This window comes from Gallinula chloropus, assembly GCF_964237585.1.
Source record: "Gallinula chloropus genome assembly, chromosome: 1".
Lineage (NCBI taxonomy): Eukaryota > Metazoa > Chordata > Aves > Gruiformes > Rallidae > Gallinula > Gallinula chloropus.
The window spans coordinates 156270136-156291666 of NC_140085.1; the positions used below are offsets into that span (position 1 = coordinate 156270136).

At 44.2% G+C, this 21531-nt stretch overlaps 1 protein-coding gene across 1 annotated transcript in view; it reads right to left on the bottom strand.

Annotated features, from left to right (window-relative positions):
* CLYBL (citramalyl-CoA lyase) overlaps positions 1-16710 on the bottom strand; it is a gene marked incomplete at its 5' end in the record, with an annotated part of 89115 nt that extends 72405 nt beyond the window's left edge. Inside the window, 2 exons of the mRNA XM_084280111.1 lie at positions 14711-14900; positions 16670-16710. Coding sequence (XP_084136237.1) covers positions 14711-14900; positions 16670-16710 — 231 coding nt within the window. The remainder of the gene's footprint in view (positions 1-14710; positions 14901-16669) is intronic.
* Positions 16711-21531: the final 4821 nt, after the last annotated feature.

Below are 21531 nucleotides of genomic sequence, written 5' to 3' on the forward strand. Positions count from 1 at the left end.
TGAGAAGAGCCTGTCTCCATCTTCCTGACTCTCATCCTTCACATATATATAAACATTAATAAGTTCACCCCTCAGTCTCCTCTTCTCCAAGCTAAACAGTCCCAGCTCCCTCAGCCTCTCCTGATAAGGAAGGTGGTTCCACTCTCTTAATCATCTTGGTGGCCCTGTGCTGGACTCTTTCAAGGAGTTCTATGTCCTTCTTGAACTGAGGGGCCCAGAACTGCGCACAATACTGCAGATGTGGTCTCACCAGAGCAGAGTAGAAGGGGAGAAGGACCTCTCTTGCCCTACTAACCACACCCCTTCTAATACACCACCCCACCCCCCCCCCGCCCCAGGATGCCATTGGCCTTCTTAGCAATGAGGGCACACTGCTGGCTCATGGTCATCCTGCTCTCCACCAGGACCCACAGGTCCCTCTCACCTACAACAGGCCAGTCCCCACCCTATACTGGTACCTGGGGTTGTTCTTCTTGTGCAAGACCCTCCACTTGCCCCAGTTAAATCTCATTAAACTTCTCCTCATCCAGCTCTCCAGCCTGTCCAGTCTTGCTGAATGGCAGCACAGGCCTCTGGTGTGTCAGCCACCCCTCCCAGTTTTGTGTCATCAGCAAACTTGCTGACTGTGCACTCTATTCCCTTATCCAGATCATCAATTAATATATTGAATAGTACAGGTCCCAGTACCAACGCCTGAGGGACTCTACTAGATACAGGCCTCCAGCCAGACTCTGTCCCATTGATCAGAACTCGCTGGCTTCTTCCCTTTAACCAGCTCTCAATTCACCTCACTACCAGACCCCACACTTCCTCAGTTTAGCCACGAGGATGCCGTGGGAAATGGTGTCAAATGCTTTACTGAGGTCAAGGTAGACCACATCCACTGCCCTACCATCATGCATCTACCTGGTGATATCCTCATAAAAGACTATTAGATTAGTTAGATATTACTTCCCCTTGGTAAAACCGTGCCTGCTCCTAATAACCCTCTTATCCTTGACGTGCCTAGAGACAGCACCAAGGAGAAGTCTTTCCATCACCTTTCCAGGGATGGAAAGTGAGGCTGATCAGTCTGTAGTCATCTGGGTCCTGCTTCTTGCCCTTTTTGAAGACTGGAGTAACATTTGCTTTCCTCCAGTCCTCAGACACCTCTCCCATTTCCCAGGATTTAGCAAAGATGATGGACAGTGGCCTAGCAATAATAATATACTGCAAGACAAAGCAAGCTTGGTGACCAACTCATGTCCTGTACCACTGCCTACAGCAGTTGTCCCCTAACTGTCCTCCAAGGTATGTAAGGAAAACTTCATCAGGGCCTCTATGGAACACCTTCACAGGCCTGTTCATTAAAGGAACATGTGTTTCTTCTGCAGTGCTGCCAGTCCTTTGCTCCTATAGTATCTAGCTGGAATGGAAAGACCTCAGCCCTCGGGACAGGAAAAGGCCTTTGTGGCTATGCCACAGGCACTTTGGATAGCTATGAATTAGTCACTAGGCACGTAGAAGTAACTGTGTGGGCTAACACATGAATTACTGGTTGTGGAGCCTTTTCCTATTTGGTGTATTTCTTTTGTATTTGAAGCAGAACATGGCCACTCCCAGATTTCATTTCTCATGCATATTTCGCTCCATTTTTCCTTTCTGCAGCATTTGTGCCATTTATCTTGTCCTATATTCACTTTCCTTTTTTTCCTACTTTTGGGAAAAGCATCTAATATCCCTGTAGCATTAGTTTTTCTTTGTTAATGTCAAAAAATGTTAATCCGTGAAGACTTGCTTCCTAGATAATGTTAATTCAGCTGCCAGTTTTATAATAGGATTATGCTTTCCAGGATTTAAAAATCCCACTTGTTAGCTGCAAAACAGACTTCTACTAACAGCTATAAAATCTAATTTAATCCCTATTGGCATTAACTAAATAGCTGAGGTATAATTTCTGTCTAGCTACACTTAACACCCTGCTATTGCCATAAATATATAAAATTCCCTTTGAAGTTATAAAAGAAACTGTTCAGTAGGATAAACAGGGTCTCATGAGTCCAATCATATGCTATCTCCAAGGCATAACAAATGTTGTTTACATATTGTAAGGATTTTGTGGACAGTTTATTTAAATAGATTTACCCATGTTTACATGTATTAATTTGCCCTTTTTTCTCAAGAAAATACATACTAAATTACGATCTGCAATTCTTCTCTCTAAAAATAATTGGTTAATGAGTGGAAGATTTGGTCTGTGTGGATTCAAAGTTTAAAATGTAACCAAATAACCTGATTAGGCTGGAAGAAAATACCAATTTGTTCAAGTGTATCCCCTGTTAACGCACAGTTGTATCGTGAAACCTCAGAAGATGAAGTTATCTCAAGCCTGGCATAGGAGCAGCTATTCTGACTCAGTCTGGTATGAGACCGTAACAACTAAGGAGGAAAGAATGAGCAAGCCTTGGTTCATAATGATCCTAAAATGAAGAATAGCCAGGATCTTTACAACCATTTGCTCCCAAATGAGGAACAACAGGAGTATTTATGGTCTTCTGGAGCTCAGTGATCAGAAATAAAGAAAAATACTTAGAATTCTTTCCCCCCCCCAGCCTTAAAGAGGTAATAACTGGCAAGTACATCATTCTGGAGAGGGTAGTCCTCATGCAAGGCAGTGAAAGGATAGCAAAAAGAGCTATTACCATGATCCACTGTAGACAGCACTATGTTGCTCAGGAGCTGAAACAGCAATCTCAGAGCAACCAGGCTGCTTTAAAGTTAGAAACTGTAGCGAAACTCAGAAACCACTAAGATTTTATTTATCCTTTCAGAAAAAGATGCCAAGTCCTACTCAGACTCCACAGTTTATCACATTCCTTGCTGATAAACAAGAAGCCAGATTGTAATCTCCTATATGTTATTTGTAGCCAAAAGGAAAGGTGGGCAACCTTAGCAGAGCCTCTTACGTTAGCACCCAAATCTGTAGTACGCTGGATTTGCAGATGTGTGCGTTTGTCTTTGGAGATGGATACACAACGTGCTTCCATCAGTGCATTTAGATGTGCTAACAACTGCATGTGTTTCATACACACATAGAAAGCACTGAAGGTAGCTTTGACTTACCTGAAGTGAAGGAAGGGGGGAAAAAAAACCCAAAAAAGGCAATTGTTTTGTTTCTTTGCAAAATAATTCCTTGGTTGGAAGCCCAAACTCTGGGCACAGCAATGTGCAAGGTGGGGATACGTTAAAAGGTTTTGTGCCCCTGGAGTCTGCTGTGTACCACGCAGCCAGCGTGATGTGAGCAAACAAATGCACGTACTTCCTAATGCTCTGCCCCTGTTTGTTATGGCTTTTATGGCAGGGACTAGAAAAATCACGAGAGTTCCTTATCATTTTTTTCTATTCTGGTATGTGAGTGCATAATGAATTCATGGCTCTGGGTGGTCTCCAGTTTCAGTAAACCAGAGATGTGGTTTTGTAGCTATTTTGCCTACTAGCCTGTTCTGTGAAAGCATATTCTTTTGGTGTATAAAGCACTGTTTAGCAGACAGTCTTTTCATAATTCAGAGAGGAAAGTCATTCACAGAATATGTAAAACCCAGGGCTTTAGGCAATCGTAATCCATGTGTTTTTCTTCTGTTGAACAGAGATAAATTACTCCACTCTAAGTTGAAGGGACATCATGGCATGACGGCTTAGTTCGTGGTGGAAATAAAAGGCTGATTTCAGATGGTTCTATGCTTATATTTGGAATAGTGTGTCCTGCAACTAGCACAGCACACGTGCCTTCAGTTCAACGTATGGCAGGGTATAGGAGGAAGAAGATCTGACTCCTGAAGGGCTTAAACCCAAATTACTCATTTAGACACAAAAGTATTCATTGAGAAACTTTATCTGAATAAGGACTATAGAATCTGCAGCATCACAACTGTTGTGGACTCCTGAGACATATAGTGGAAGGAAACTAAAACTTCCACATAGGTACTGGTGGTTCAGTTCCCACCAGTGAATGGTAAAATCCTTGCCTCTGGTTTCCAGAATAAGAGATGAAACTAAAAGCATAGAGTTTAATTATCCTGCTTCCAGCTGACACCTGCCAAGGTTCCCAAGACTGGTCATAATCATACATCTCCAACTCCCATCAAAAATTCCTTTCTCTTACCCAACATCCCACCACACTTCCTTATTTTGCTACCTAGTAACACCACCAAACCCCAGGTTATCAAGTACTGTTTAAACAGTCTGGTAAGAGAAAACACAGATTTTGCCTGTAATCTTCTGAGTATCTCTAAGGTTCTGTCTGCTTCTTACCATCCTGGGACAGGTCCATTTTTGATGGCACTAATGCACTGGGAAAAGTACCACACATTTCTGCCTTCCCTTGCCTACCTATCTTACCTAAATCAGACCAATGGTCCACTATGCCACCACCTTGACCGTGACTGCAGAGATACATTGTAGAAGAGTTTATCAGTGAGGCCAAGTGCTGTATTCTCTGTGTCCTACCACTTTCTGATCCGCATTCCTTGGGGGTGGGGAGGGGGGCAGGTTTAATGGGGTCTATGGGTTCCCTCACGCTTGGTCTGCCTCTCTGTTTTCAAAATGTGGCTCTTGCAATCTGAAGGAGTAAGCAGGGTGAACTGCTGGTTATGAGCACAACAGTCTTAGGTTCCAGACTAGGTTTCAAGACCAACTGCAACAGAAACTTGGACATACAAACATATTGCTCTGCCTGCTCAAAGCCAACAAAAAGGCAAAGAACACCTGGAGCAAATGGTGTTGAGTGCTGAGACCCCTGTGAAGGATCTGAGCAGTACCTTTATGTTTTGCTCACGCCCCAGTACCATTGCAGAGCTGTCAACACAACCCAACAGGTGGCTCTGCATACAAACAGGTCTGTCCAAATCTGATCCAAGGGATTGTTTCTAGGCTACACGTGTATACTCAGCTTTTTGCATTGGCTTGATTTTCTGTAGCACGCTTGAAGCACAGCATCTCCCTTCAAATTAAGGGCTGGATGCTCACTGGCTGTGCAGTCAGGTCCTTTCTGCTGTGAAAGCAGGTGAGATACTAAAAACTGGTGCAGGGATGTGTAGTGATACATGACCTCTAGTCCTGCAATTAGCTGTCAGTACTTGGGTGTGCAGATGTGCCTGCAGACAGCAGACTCTGCAACAGAGAGTCGAAGTACTGTGAATTCCAAGTCCATACAAACATTAACTTTATTATAATATTTTAAAATATCTTCCCAGGTCTGTGAGTGTATTTCTGCCTGAAATCCCTGTTAATGCAGAGCCAAGGCATTTTCCCTAAGTTTCTAGACGCCATTCTGTCAGTAGTAATTGTTATATCAGAACATGTCCAAGTCAAACTTAATTGGATACATCTGAATCAGTGGAAAAGAAATAACTGGCAATTCAAAGGCTCTGCTCGAAGAGACACAGGCATTACTGAGCTCATTAAGAAGAAAATTGCTGAATATTGTGAACATCCTCATGAACCCTCAAATCTTTATGTAAGGAAGATGATTGGCTTGCAGAGTAAAACAATAGGAACAAAAACTTTTATTGTCACAGTTACCACTCAGGAGTGGCAGTTCTTCCAGGATCATGGTGGGATTAATGAGGAAATGAAAACACTTTACAACTTTCATAAAAATGTATATTCATCAGAACTCTTCAAGGATCAAAAAGGCCTTGCAGAGTTTCACTGTACAGTTCAGCTTCCCTACAATAAACCAGAGAGACTTTTGGATTCCTCAATTCCTACAGAAGAAATTTCCCATGCTACTGAGACTTTTAATAATGGCAAGCCACCAGGGAAAGCAGCATTCCCATTTTAATTTTGTGCATCTTTTGAAGAGAAGTCACCCTACTATGCGCCTGTGTACATTTAATCATTCTCTACACACTTTATCAGCAAGCCTTCTCCCTGTAGGAGGAATACAATTAGGTACAGTACTAATTTATTATAAATAAAGCAAAGACCTGGTAAAATAACCTAGTTATCAATGTTTCATGCAACTGTGCCTATGAAGTACTAGCTAACATTCTCACTATGAGCCTAGAGAAATACCTATGGCATTGATAAATCCTAACCAACTTGGCTTTATTAGAAAAAAGAAAAAGAGAGAAGATTATCATCACATAATACAGGAAAACTGTTGATTTTAATTGAAGTAGCTAGAGATTTATGGAAACCAACTGCAGCTTTTTTACACTGATACTGCAGAAGGCCTCAATAAGATCAATAAGGAAATGCATTCCAATAAGGAAAGCCTAGGATTTTTTTTTTTTAAATCATGCTGACCCGTTTCATGTATTTATCTCCACCCCCAAATTTAGCTGAAGTGCTATTTTATATGCAAGAGTCTCTTCTCATCAATGATAGGGAATAAAAAGGTCAGAAGGCCTCAGATTAGGGGAGAAATGGTAGGCAAGGATGCTCTCTTGCCAGCGTGCTGTTTGTTCTGACCCCAGGATCAGATCACTAGAGAGATGGAGGAGGCATTCTCACGGGGACAAATCTCCATAAAATCAGCATGTATGCGGATGATCTGCTCTTAACTGTGATGAACCCAGAGTCATCTCTTACGTATGCGTTATTCACAATGGAACAGCCTGAAAAGTGGTCAGCCTTTAATCCTATTTTTAAAAACAGACGATTCAAAAGAATTAATTGAATTTTTTTCCCCCCCTTTCCTTCTGTGGCACAGCACAGCAATGATCTTTTAAGTGGCTGCTACATGATATTAAGTAGGAACACATTTATGCGCTATGACCTTAAGAGGCCATGCTGTGGATAAGCAAAATAGGTCCTTCCCTATCCATCCTCCTAGCCAAAGCAAACTTCCCCTCGCTGTGGAGGGGAGCAGGGAGAACAGAAGAGGAAGGGACCTGAGGGCAGAGCGGAAGCTTCCTCTTGTCCAGCTTCTGTTGCCCAAGCACAGGGAGAGAGTGCCCAGTCTTCCTAAAAGAGACAAAGCGATACAATCACAATTCACAGCAAAATGGGCTTAGGAACTTAAATGCTAATCAGTCCTACGTAATTTTACAGCATACCCTTGAATATTAAGAACTTTCATTGGATGAACAAGATCTATGTAGTTCTAGAACAGCATTAAAATTTCTGTATTTTCAAATGTTTTTTGTCAACTGCACAGACATTTCCCAGCCATGCACATAGTCCAAGAGACTGCCTTTACACCTCTGATATAAAAAGCATGAGGGTGGGGTTTCCATTCCTAATTAAAACACTGTCGTTCTCCATGGAAACAAAATGCTGAATCCTAGCCCTTTCAAAATTTGCCTGAGATAATTTTCAAAGGTCGTCCTTGGCAGGAGGGACTGTGCCCTGGCTGGCCTGATGGCAGAAAGAGTCTAGAGAGTGGTAGAGTAAGGCTCTATTATACCCCGATTATTCAAAACTATCTTTGTGATCTCAGTAAAGATAAAGCCACTAATAACACCAGTTTAGAGGCATCACTGCAGGAGAAGATCAGTTTGGAGAATATGTAAAGAAGACGAAGATGCACAAGTCCATGGGACCTGATGAGGTGCACCCACAGGTCCTGTCAGAACTGGCAGATGGAATTGCTAGGCTACTCTCCATCATATGTGAGAAGTTAATTGTGAGAAGTCCAGTGAAGCTCCCACTGACTGGTAAAGGGGAAACATAACACCCATTTTTAAAAAGGGAAAAAAAGGAAGACCCAGGAAACTACAGGTTGGCCAGTCTCACTGCTCTGCCCATCAAGATCATGGAGCAGATCCTCCTGGAAGCTTTGCTCAGGCACATGGAAAATAAGGAGGCATTGGTGGCAGCCAACATGGCTTCACTAATGGCAAATCATGCCTGACAAATTCAGTGGCCTTCTATGATGTCGTTACAGCATCAGTGGATAAGGGAAGAGCAACTGACATTATCTACCTGGGCTTGTGCAAAGCACTTGACATTGTCCCACATGACACACTATTTCTAAATCTGGAGAGACATGGATTTGACAGTTGGGCCACTCTGTGGATAAGGAATTAGCTGGATGCTCACACTAAAAGAGTTGCGGTCAACAGCTCAATGTCCAAGTGGAGACCAGTGACAAATGGTGTTCCAGCACTGTTTAATACCTTTCTCAGAGACATGGACAGTGGGATTGAGAGCACCTTTAGCAAGTTTGATGATGACACCAAGCTGTGTGATCTGGTTGATATGCTGGAGGGAAGGGATGCCATCCAGAGGGGCTTGGACAGGCTTGAGAGGTGGGCCTGTGTGAACTTCATGAAGTTCAACAAGGCCAAGTACAGTGCAAGGCCCTGTGCATGGGTCAGGGCAATCCCAAGCACAACTATAAGGTGGATTGAGAGCAGCCTTGAGGAGAAGGACTTGGAAGTGTTGGTGGATGAAAAGCTCAACATGAGCTGGTAGTGTGTGCTTGCAGACCAGAAAGCCAACCATATCCTGGGCTACATCAAAAACAGTGTGACCAGCAGATCAGGGGAGATGATTCTACCCCTCTACTCTGCTCTGATAAAACCCCATCTGGAGTACTGTGTCCAGCTCTGGGGTCCCCAGTACAAGAAGAACATGGACCTGTAGGAGTGAGTCCAGAGGGCCATGAAGATGGTTAGGGGGCTGGAGCACCTCTGCTGTCAAGACAGTTGTCTCACTTGGGCTTGTTCAGCCTGGAGAAGGCTCCGGGGAGACCTTAAAGCAGCCTTCCAGTACCTGAACGGGCCTACAGGAAAGCTGGGGAGTGGCGCATTACAACGGCATAGAGTGACAGGAAAAGGGGTAATGGCCTTAAGCTGAAGGAGGGTAGATTTATATTAGACAGTAGGAAGAAACTCTTCTCTGTGAGGGTGATGAGGCTCTGGCACAGGTTTCCTAGAGAGATGGTGAACAACCCCTCCCTGGCAGTGTTGAAGGCCAGGCTGGATGGGGCATAGAAATCTTCCCTTCTCCAACAGGAGAAGGAAACTTTCCTGCGTGGTAACAGGTTGACCTGCACGGAAGCATGGTGAGTAACACAGCTCTACGGAGAAAGCTACACCAAAGAGTGCTGGTTTGGCTGAGAGCCCTTGAGAGATCTTCAGACAGCCCAGCTCCTGCAGAGACCTCTCACTGGCATAACATGCAATTCAGCCTACTGGCTTCTGTGACTTAGTCAAGCATGTGGACGCAGCCCTGTTTATCTTTTCCCTCTTTACAATTAAAATGAAAGAATATCCGGGCCTTCTCCTGTGAAGAGCTAAAACAGACACAGGCTATTTTTGGACCATTGCACAAAACGTCTCTACAGCGCGGTGCGTTTGCAACATACCAACACCGCAATCTGTATTATTCCTAATTTTCTAGTTTCAGAATTTCTATTTGAACTGCTCACTTAATAATATCGCCAAGAGAGCCATTCTGAGTCATTTCTTTAAAATGTATAGCAACACCGGAGAAACTTTCCCTGTGCAGCAGCGGGGAAGAGCTCCTATCCTCATCTGTGAATAGTACCTCAGGGAAAGTAATTTCCCTTCAGCGGCATTCAATTCTTCCCTCAACCAAACCCCTAAATTTCTTTTGTAGAAATTCCTGATGTCTGACAGAGCCAGATACCCGGAGAGGCAGCTGACAGTCCACATCATGTGACATTATGCATTTGAACCTCTCAAAGCAGTGTGTGGAGCCCCAAACAGTAGGTCAACCTGACTGGTAGGCTACGTTCAGCAAGACTAAAGCTAATTCTGTAAAGAAGGCTTAAATTTCCTATCATTTTCCCTATTCTGAATTTTTTAAGAGCTCCTACAGTTCTGTCCACTCTCAAAGGAGCTGCAGCAGCCCCATGTATCCTACTTACACCAGGATCAGCTGTCACCCTACTTGCAGTACACTACAAATTTGCTTTTTAGCCATTTCTTCCAACTAGATCCACTTAAAAGCTGAGAAGTTTTCTCCTTGTGAACTTCTTGCTGGAAAGGTTTTGGGGTTTGTTATTCTTCCTGATTTAGTCAAAATATCAGCTAGAAAAAAATCCTTGATAAGAAGGAGATACCAACAGATGATCCCCGAATTCATGGTCACATTGTAGCTCATAACAGTGAGAGCTGCAGGCACCAAAATGGTATGAGGATTAGGGTACAGGTATGGGCTCCCCTTTTCTGGTGTTCTCTGTGAGCTGTTACAAAACTTAATTGTGGGGCAAGAGTGCAGGGAAAGAAATCTAAAATTCATTTGAGAGACAAATACTGTACAGAAAATAGTTCAAGATTTTTAATTTACAACTGCTGCTTCAAAAGCAGCTGCTGTGACCAGGTGCAGTTTTGCAAATGTTACCACCTTTGGTTAGAGGAAGCTCATCTTCCTCATTTCCCTCCAAATGAGTAATTAAACATTCCAGATTCTTGATCTCTGCAAGTGTAAATTAAGCCTAATACAAACCACACAGCATCTCGTTGAAACAGACTTGTTAAAAAGGGGTTCAAACTTGCTGCTTGGACTTGATGTGAGTAAAAGCCTTCTGTACACAGCTACGTTTGGCCCAAAGCACTGTGAGCCTTCAACCAGATCCTTCTCTTCCCAAACCCCAACATTTCAGCAGCAGTATTTGAGAAAATCAATGAGTAGTATTTTTACATTTATATAAAACACTGCCATAAACAGTCAAATTGATCGATGCTATTTGTTTGGAAAAAAAAAAACAATTAAAGGATAGACTCAGCATTACTGTGTTTCCCAGTAGCTCTTTTTCTGTTTCAGATGACCCATTTGCAATAGACCACTGAATACTGTACTTCAGTGCATGCTCTTGACATGTCTTTCACACAGTCTCCAACCACCTCAGAAACATTAATAAATTAAGCTGCAAGAGCAACAATAATTTCAGCTTCACATTCACAGAACCTAAGTCTCATAGTCTTCCTGAGTATCTGTGGCAGAGCTAAAAATGAAATTCAATCTTCCAATCACTTTGAATTATGCTTTGCTACTACATCATGCAGTCACACAGCCTAATTCAGGTTGGAAGAGACCTCAGGAGACCATCTCATCCATCTGCCTCCTCAAAGCAGGGCTAACTGCTGCTCTGTGCCAGGATGCTCACAGCTTCATCCAGCCAAGGCTTGAATACCCCCATGGAGGGAGGGAGGATGCACCATTGCTCTGGGCAACCTTTTCTGGTGTTTGAACACCTGCATGGGGAAACAGGGAAGACTTCTTTCCTTTATCTCCATTCAGCATTTCCACTCATGCAGCTTGTGGCCATTGTCCTGTTCCTGTTGCTGAACTCTTCTGAGAAGAGCACGGCTCTGCCACCCCTCCAGCTCCCCTCGAGCAGCAAAGCTTCCATCAAGGTCCAACTCAGCTGCCTCTTCTCCAGGATGAACAAACCCAGCTCCTCAGCGTCTCTTCCTGTGCCATCACCACCTTGGTGGCCCTTCCTGGTCCCTCTCCTGTTGTTCAGTGACTCTCTTGCCCTGGGTCCCCTCAAAACTCAAGTGGAGGGGATGGACCCGTTCCTCGGACCTGCCGGCTGCATTCAGGCCAGCACAGCCTGGAGGCAGTCAAGCCACCCTTGCTGTACAGACTCACTCACCACTGACCCTGTTCAGCTTGTAAAGCATCACCCAGGGCCCTATTTCGCAGAGTTACCTCTGAGAGTGTCTCCCCAGCTTGTTAGTCTGGAAGGCTGGTTATGGCAGCCCAGTGCTCTGGAGTTTGTTTTTGCTTCTGCCAGACTTCATTACCTTTCTGTCACGTTGTTCCTCCAACTGTGAAGCCCCTTTAGAAGAGCAGCTGTGCCTTTCCAGTGTATCAACTGCACCCCAGTTTGGTTTCATCACGAACGCGGTGAGAGTGAGCTCCATCCCATCAACAAGGTTGCTAGTGAAGAAGTTAAATAGTACTGGCCCCAGCAGAGGTAAGTGCAATAAGGCACAGAGCACGGACCACCCAATTCCTGTCAAACTGTCCCCAGCCCTATAGCCCTATCCATCCAGACCATTTTTTCTCAGCCTTATGAGCATATTACGAGGGACCATGTCAAAAGTCTTGCTAAAGTCAAGGTAGACAAGATCTGTTCAACTCTCATAGTCAAAGACAGTAATTTCTTCAGAGAAGGTGATCAGGTATGTCAGGTGTGATCGCTCCTGAACAGACTGTTCTGGCTACATCCTTAGGCCCTTGAAACAGCTTCCATGAGAACCAGCACCACTACTTTCCTGGACACTAATGTGAGGTTGACGGGCCCACAGTTTCTCACTCTTACTCTTTCCAATGACACATATGACATTTACCTTTCTCCAGGCATCAGGAACCTCCCCCAACCACCATAATTTTTCAGTGATGACAGGCAGCAGTTCCAGGATGACAGTAGCCAGCTCTCAGCAGCCCCCAGCACGCCCTGTCTGACCCCACGGATTAATTTATCTAAATAGACCCTAACTGCATCCTCCCCTACTGTGATTACGACATTCCTCACACAAGTTTTGCTTCTAGGAGGTGACCTAGGAGGTCTGAGTGTAGACTCCAACATGAAAGCCTGAGGTTTCATGGAGCAGCACATCCACAATTGCCCTGGTTTTCCTTCTCATTTTTACTGCTGATGCACTCATAGTAGCCATTTTTATGCTGCTCATCCCTCACCAGTTTTGATTCCATCCAAGCTTTGACCTTTCTCATTCTGTTCCTACGTGCCTGGACAACAGTTCTATGTTGCTCCTTGGTTACCTGTCTGCGCTTCTACCTCCTGTCTGCTTCCCTTTTTTATTTAAACTCAGTCAGGGGCTCATCTGTCCTCTCAAGTTCCTATTACAGATTTTCCCCCTAATTTCTTTGAAATCTTATAGCCAGTGGCACAACTCCCCTTCACTTCACCAGAGCTAGAATTTTGCCACCCTTTAGAAATGATTACTAGCAACTTTATCACCTTGATCATAAAATTTTGGTTTGCTGTCATTCTCTATTAGAAATAGGTGCTTCTGCTAGGAATGATTTGGCTTCTAGAATTAAGCTGCACCTACAAACACTGCAGTTTAGCACACAATTGTGTGTCTCGTGTCACCTTACAGTAGCAGCTACCCAAATATAACCTATACAATACCAAATCACGGTGACACCAGATATAACCTTAGTCACCCACAGAGAATTCTAGCAACTGGAAAGTGTTTTCCAAGTTTCTTAAGCAGTACACATGAATGCTTGGCAATGCTATTTTCACTTTTCAGAACTAAAATGGATATATTCAAACTCTGGAAACATTTTTCTTTCCAGCAGACTTATAAAGAGCTGGAGGTTAAAGAGAACACTACCCAAGAGAGTCTGTAGTGGTTCAGCCCCTAACAGCATCTGAGCACCACACGCCACTTGCTCGCTCCCAGAGGACAGACAGAGCCTGGTGGGTTGGGATAAGGACAGTTTACTGACAAAAGCATTGTGAAAAGGGAACAATAACAGCCCGTAGCAAATTTCACTCACACACACAGTGATAATGCAGAGTTCCTTATTGACCCACCTATAACAGAGTGCTATATGGCACAAGGACTGACCCAATGCCCTGGAGGCACCCAGGAGCACCCCTCCCCAACCAGCCCCTTTTATGGGGGAGTGATGTCAGGTGGTGTGGAAACAGCCTGGGCTAACTCAGCTCACCTGGGCTGGTTGCTTGGAGAGGTTGACTCTGGCCTGGCCAGAACCAGGACAGTCCTTCTGGAAAGCACTAACTCCCAAGAAACAGAAAAGACTACAATTTCATCTGCATCTCTGAAATGGGAAAATTTTCAAGCCTGTTCTTGTAACTTCCTTGTCAACACATTCGTACTCAAAACCTAAGCAATCTTTGGTCTAGTTTGAAGCACTGTAAAATGGACAGAAAAACTGCCAAATACAAAAGGGTTGCAAAACTTATGGCAAACGTACGTCCCTGCTCAGAAACACCTTTCACTAGGAGACATTTATGCCAGTTCCTCAAATACATTGTTTGTGATGTGAAACATTTTGAAAAGGTTATTTTCGGATATTTAAAAAACCTGCTTGCAAGCACAACTGAGTACACCTTAGATCCTTCTCCTTTCACAGTTCAGTGTCAACAAAGCTTGGCACTGGTATGTAATACCTCCACATCTCTTTCTTTCCTGTGCTGCTCTCCATGCCTTCTTCCTCACAGCCCCTTCAATCTAAACTGCCCTCTCCAAAACCTGGTGTACTTGGGCTGTAGGTTCTTCCTTCAGAAACACCCCTAACAGCACTTCTTCTGAAAAGCTTGGTAAGTCTTTCTAAACCCCCCAAGGCTGGAACCCAACCCCACGCTGTTTTGCTCGCAGTCTGAAGATGCTCTCGTTTCAGCAACAAAACCCCCAACCTGCTGATTCTGAACTAACTCTTCCTTTCCTGCTAGACCATTTTCCCCTCTTCTCTAAGAAGTATGCAGCAACAACAACAGTATCTCCCACTCTTCTGTGATGAGGGCTTACACCCAGTTCTGTATTCCGTCAAAACTCCCTCCCCACTTACACTAGGGGAGAAGGTGTGTGGGGGGGGGGGGGTTGTGGGCAGGGTGGGAGATGATCTCTTTTGGTTCTGGGTAAGCAGATTTCCCCAATGACTTCACAAAGCCTGTCACTGTTACGTTACTTTCTGTATCTTAAGATTTATCTTTGTCTCTCTGGTTGTCACTTCCCCAAGGCAAAGGCAGTGTTTTCCCACACGTTCTCTCCAGCGCTGATTGCATCACACAGATAATGTTTTTAATTACCTTTCTGTTCAGAGCCACGCCGTCCTCACAGTCCAGCACCGCACAATCCACATCTAGTGACGGGATTTTCCGTATCTTCTTCTCATCATCCGCGGGTACGTAGAGCACGGCTCGCCTGGGAACGTACGTGTGAGATGATGCAAAGCGATAACTAAGCTTCGGAACACCAGCTGGCAGAGGAGAATCCACCCTGTAAAGGATATTGTTGAAATTAGGCTCTTGGCTACAATGCTGTAAAGACTACTTGACCACATTTTTAAAGGGAAACACTCCTACATAGATAGTGGCTAGTTTGGGGTTATTTATATATATTTTTTAACCTTAGTAAGATACAGTTAATTACAGCACAGCTCCAAAACCGCCACGTACAACAGCAGTTGGAATGCACTGAGAACTGAAGAAGTGCCAGGGTTGAGGTTCTCTCTGCAGCCTTAACTACGCTGCCTGTTCCATGTGCCAGGGCAAGTATTAAATACAGAAGGGCAGTGGTTGGGTTCTTCCCCTGCCACAGGACTCCCCACAGGCTGGAGGCTGTGCTGAGCACAGATCCGGGTTGCTTCAGGGAGGAGGCTGCTATCAGCCACCTCTGCTCCAGGAGCTGGGCTGCACGCTGGGAATGAACCAGGGGTGTTGGTTAAAGCAAACATGGGGTTTTTTACAACCTTAGTGTTATATCAACAAATGCATTTGCATGCAAATTTAAAATAAGCAAAATGGATGGGGGGGTAGGGAATGAGGGAAACAGGCATGAAAACCCCATGTAAGGTGGAACCTCACTAATCCCAACACATCCTCTCAGAAGCCTGCAGATCCACAGCACTGACTTCCATCAACAGAGTTTATAAACCCACTGGGAGCAGCAGGTTGTTGGCCTTATAAAAATTAGCCATGCTTTGTGCACCTCACTTCAGCGCAGATGCGAGTCTGTGGTGCCACATGGCTCGAGTGGGCCAGGTTTGCGTTCATCTCCACCCTGTGCCTGGTATTCCCAGTGAGGGACCAGCTAATTCACCAGGGGCATGAGACCTCCGCTTGGAAAGAGAGGAGCAGTCGAGGGAGGCTGCCCTCAGGTGCTGTAGGGAGCTTGCTTTGCTCCATAATTACAAGCGCAGAGAAATAAATTGCAGAAGGTGCAACTGTGTTTCATGGTCTTCCAGAAAAAAACCCCACACAAAACCAACCTGTGCCTGCTACTGTTCCTTCCCGTTTCACGCTGTACCCCCAGGCCAATTCTGCTACATCAAAACCGAGGGCAAAATAATACAATTTGCCTTCATATTCAGAGCACGAGTCACTTACACTGCAAAATAATCCTACCATATAACACCATTATGCATTATCATGTATATTATTCAGCACTTTGAATAATGCAAAGCTTTTCTAGCACCATGCTGAACATGTCATTATCGCATCATGTCAGGAATCCATGCATTTTCCTACGCCCCTCTTAATAATGCTTCCTTCCCAAGTTGCTACACTTGGATGACACACGGCTGTATGCACATGTGGCTTTTCTTCAAAGTGAACATGACTAAACCCCCCCACCCCTTGCAAATGCTTGGAAATTAGTTCAGTCAATCTAAATCAGAGCATACGTGATGCGTCACTGACAGACCACTACAGTATTTGCCTTTCTAAGCTAACCCCTATTGAAGAACCTTCACTTTCCCTAGAGTGGGCACCCTAAAAGCTGAATACAAGTCTTGAGTTAACAACAGGAAGAAGCCTTTTATCACGTTTTATCTCAGTAAACTGAGCTGAAAAGGACACCCACTCCACCACCTCCTCTGCTGGGTCTCTGCCATGTCCTGGGTGGACCCACTTTACGAGCCCACAAAAACCCACCACCAATCTCTTCTTCCTAATGTGCCTGATAATGCTCAATGCAGCCTGAGCAATGGGGCAGCTTTGCTGTCCAACATAAACAACACATTATGTTAACACAAGTGGAAGCGCTACCTTTGTTGATAAATCTTCACCTCAAACTGCAAGATCTTCATGTCTTAGGTGGTAGAAGGCCTGACAAACCTGGAGACATGCAACTGAGAACCACCAATCCCTCCTAAGTATCCCCTTTGCGACTCCCTCACGAACCACTTCATGTCCTTTGCCTCATGGTGAAGTGGGGATGGCAACACAACTTGTGGCAACTCAAGTGGCTGCTGGTTAAATCCACTTAATCCCATTTTCTCACAGTAGTACGCTTGGGGAGAGCAAGGAGGTGGTGGTGGAGTGGTTTATCTCAAATGGAAATAGAAGGGTCTTTTTTTCAGTGTGACACAGAGGTCAGCAAAGAAGCCTGCAGTCCTTCACTAAACATATATGAGGGGACAAAAGTGATTAGTTTCTATTCTCTTTCTCTGATGGCTTCAACCTTGTATTTCCCAAAGGCACAAAGGAGTCAAAGAGCTCAGCCCATTAATAGTTAACTCCAGCCTAGAGCCAAGCAGCCCCTCAAGGACCCTTAATGACTGCCTCTGCCAACCCTCCAACCCCAAAACTCTGTAGAGGCAACTAACACCATAACCTCAGAGCACACCAAGATGCATCTCCTGTCACACACATTTGCTAGGATTTCTTCTGAGTTGCCATCAAACCCAGGACTGCTTGACAAGCCAGGTTCCCTCTCACTGCTGCTTCACCCTACACACTATGTAGTATTGCACAGGCAAAACCACCACTACCCCCAAACCAGATTTAGCCAAGCACCACCAAGAAAGCCTGCAAACTTCCACTTAACTGAACAAACACCACAACTTTCTCCCCAACTAACCCTGGGGAAGCAGTTGATTAAATCTACTTAGATACCATCACCTAACTAGCCTTAATGTTTGGAATACTATCACCTGGTGACTATTGCTATCTCCTCTTCAGCTAACGAACTCTGTAGCCTCATGGGCCCAAGCAACAGATTTCTCAAGACACATATTATTATAAAAATATTCTGTAAATTTGTCAAATTATTAGTCTTATGGAACACTTTAGAAAGTTGAAGAAGTAATTTTTTTTTTTTTTTAATGTAAGACTAGGAAAAAAAGTACAGGAAGAACTGGAGTCAGTGGACCAACACTGCATCCTTCTTTCAAAAGAAAGAGCTCTAAAAATGTAAGTTTTTAAAATAAGAGTTTTCAACAAGTATGTTTAGGTGTGACTGCAATACACATTTTCATATGCTATTATATTGACATGTATATATATAATCTAAAAAAAAATAATCTTCCATTTTCACTGTGCCTTTCCTTGTGCAGTTCTATTTTAGGTTCTATAACAAAATGAACACAGAGGAAGAACCTGCTTTATTAAGAGATCAATTTTCCTATAGACCTTTTTTTAAAACAGTGGCAAGGCCTAGGGCATTATGTGTGTGAGCAGTTAGCTACCGTGGTAGGAAACACTATCCTGATCATCTCAACTTCTATAACTTTGATAGAATAAAACCATCCCCAACAGTTACTTTTTTAGGACAACCCACCCACCCACCACTGAAATTTCAATGATATAGTTAATCCCTTGCCATAAAGAGGAAGAAAATGTTGAGCATGTTTCCTGAGTGCAGGTATGTTAATGATTCGAACTATGCTTGACTGTTTTAAATTAAACACGTGGACAAAAGCCAAGTGAATTTGCTAAGACAGTGTTTCTTCCTTTAATCGCTGTTAAGTCAAAACAAGGACTAGGCTATTGGGTAATGCTCATTAAATTGTTTTACAGCAGCCCATTTTCATTCATAGCATCTTGCAGCACACTGGATGCTCCTGGCTCTTGGAAATGAAACATAACACTGCCCTAAAGTCTTCATCAAATATGTAAAAGTGGTTGGCAAGTTGAAGTTACCTGTGATCCTCTGAGAGCTGTGTCACCCAAGAGCAAACATTTCACCCTTGGGAAGAGGAAAACAAACCCTTTTTGATTCCTAGGCGACACTACACTGCAACGGCAGCCGTGTGGTGTGACAGCCAGCCAGGGAAACTACCTGAAACGACAGGCGTTTCCCTGCCGTAGACTGGGCTTTCACACGTGTACCTGGCTGCACACACCTGCACAGTCTCACCGGAGCCAGTGATGTCTAGCTGACAAGGAAAAGCACTCCCACGAGTGATTTTCAGGGTCAGAACCTTAACCTGTGCCTCTGTTCCCTCTTTATTTGCTAGGTGGAACCATCCCTGGAAGAGATGCTACACTGTGGTCTGCCTAAGGCGTACAAAAATATCCCTTGCTCCGTGGGCCAGATCTCTCCTTCTACAGTCGTTGGCACAGCGCTGGCAAAGCATTTCCTGGGAACATGTTTAGGCATTTGAACCAAGCCATTAAAAAAGCTGGCTCATCTCCACAACGTGCATCTCCGACCTGTATGCACGTAACCACATACCAACCACGGTCCTGGGGATCTCCGGTGCTGGGGCAGACACACGGGGGTGACCTGAGACCCAAGAGCCTGCTCAACATGACCCAGGGAGTGCAGCAAAATCTTCTTCAAATTATTTCTCCCATATGTGCAAAAAATAAAGCCCCGGAGTAAATATAATGGTTTTCCACAGTCGAATTGACTAGGGAGCAGCTCACGACTGCACACAAATAACCTGCCAAAGACAAAGGAAACTTCTCCGAAATTGCAAAGCCCTGCAATTTGCATAGTAATTCTTTCTAATTAAGAAAAGAAGATATAAGTTGTTTGTTATAAACATCAGCAGGCCCTGTGCAAATAGGAAGGGCTCGCAGCCGAGCTCAGTGTTTGCCGAATCAAAGTGACTCGCCGGAGAGTTTTATTGGTACAGCTGCGGTGCATGCATTTTATCACACATGCTAATAATCCTGGTTATGGCACTAACATTTTAATCATTTGTTCTGTGGGCTTGTTTCTCAAACAATTAGCACTAATGAATGGCCAAAATACCTCGGATCATATATGTCTAATTGCAGTCAAGAGCGGTTATTGTCCGCATGTACATTTCAATTCACCTCTGGGGATAATGTTTGTTAATTGTATTTCTTTATATAGCAAGTGAAAAAAGGCTGTTCACTCAAAAAGGGACTAAGTGTTCTCTTCTTTCCCTTTGTTCCCACAAGAAGCTAAAGTCACTTCAAGAGGCACTTAATCCCATCATCCATGGTTACAATTGCCTTACAGCATCAATCAAAAAGAATCTGAAGTAAAATGATGCAGCTATATTGTGTAATTAAAAGCAATTCAGGTAGTTATTGCTTGGGGCATTTTCCAGGTCCAAATACTTAAAATGGCACCGCGGGGATGCTAAATACTGTAGTGTTTTAAATTTGGTCAACTACAATATCTCACAGAGAAAGGGGAGGAATATGCAAAAAAAAAAAAATAAAAAAAAATCTCCTAGTGTGTATTGTAAAGCGAAAGAAAAGAGGAGGAACAGCCTAACGTTTGAAGTGACAAAATCTACAAGTCTCCATATAAAAGGGAAATAAAAATATCAAGAAGAGAGAAAAGGGGAGGAAAAAAGAGAAAAGGCCGGCAGTTTTCAAGGGGAAGAAATTCCCCGCAATTGTTAAAAAGTTAACATGTGAAAAAAAAACGCTCACGTTTCCTCCTCGCACGGGGAAACAAAAGCTCATGTCACAAGCTTTACCATCAGAATACAGGGCCCTGAAATCTCTGTGGCTTTCCTGGCAGAAAATAAATCCGAGGTAAACTGAGCAGTTCTTCTTTGGACTGGGGGGGAAGGAAGCATGAAAGGAAAAGGCTTAGGTTAACAGAGAAAAGCAATGATATTTACTTCTGAATAAAGCCAGAACTTCCCGAAGGTACTTTACCTAACAACTGCCACTAACCCTGATCCAATTATGCTAAAATTAAAACTGGGGGGGTTATCAACATATCAAACACTCTGCTTTACATTTTGATTTCTTCCTTTGTTCCAGACTCTCTACGGTCATTTCCCTGACCCTCCAAAAACTAATTAAGACACCCCCCCCCTCCCCCCCCTCCAACCTAACCCCTTGCCAGGGCAGGCAGAAGCCACCAGCTCTGGTGGTTTGAGATCCCTTTGACAAGCAGCTTTCCTTCCCAGTTAAAGCGCCCTGGAAGAGGCTTTGTCTGATTTTAAACTCCACCAATAAGGCTGGTACGATCTCGCACGGATGCAACGCAGAGATTAATTCCCCAGAAGCTGATGGGACCATATACAGGTATAAAACCGGCCCACGTCCCTCGAGTTTGAGGACAGCGAAAGGATAAACCCTAACGCTCGGACAGCATCCTTAGGGAGAGAAGCGGTCTGCACCCGGCCGCGGGGACCCAGCGCGATGGGCTAAAGAAGCGCTCACAAAAAAAACCCTCAGCGAATTAAGAAATTTAACCCCCCCCCCCCCCGTAACAACCAGCTTTGGATATCAAAAGGGACAGATTGGAGGGGGTTGCTCCCAAGAGCGGTTGCCTGCTGGAAAAACTGTAGCGGGGAGAAATGAAAAGGGGGCTTCCAAGTGACCTTTCGCAAGCACTTGCTCCAGCTGATGGGGCGCAGCGCATGATTAGCCAAAAAAATAGCGAGGCAAACCAAATGGGGAAGGAGAGCCCTGCTGATGGAAAAACAAAATCACGAGGCAGAGAAGAGTAGAGGAGGCAGTTTAGGGCTTGAAGGGAAGCTGAGTACCAAATCCATAGCTGTGGGCAAGTCATTTTAGGAAAAACATCTAACTTTGGCTATTTATAATTTTTTTCCTATCTCCACTACATTGCTACAAGTCTTCTAGCCAGACACCAGAGCCTTTCTGAGGAAAAGATCGAATACAAACCAGGAACATACTGACAAAGGCTTAAAATCACGGGTCCCTCAGCCATAAAATGATAAAAG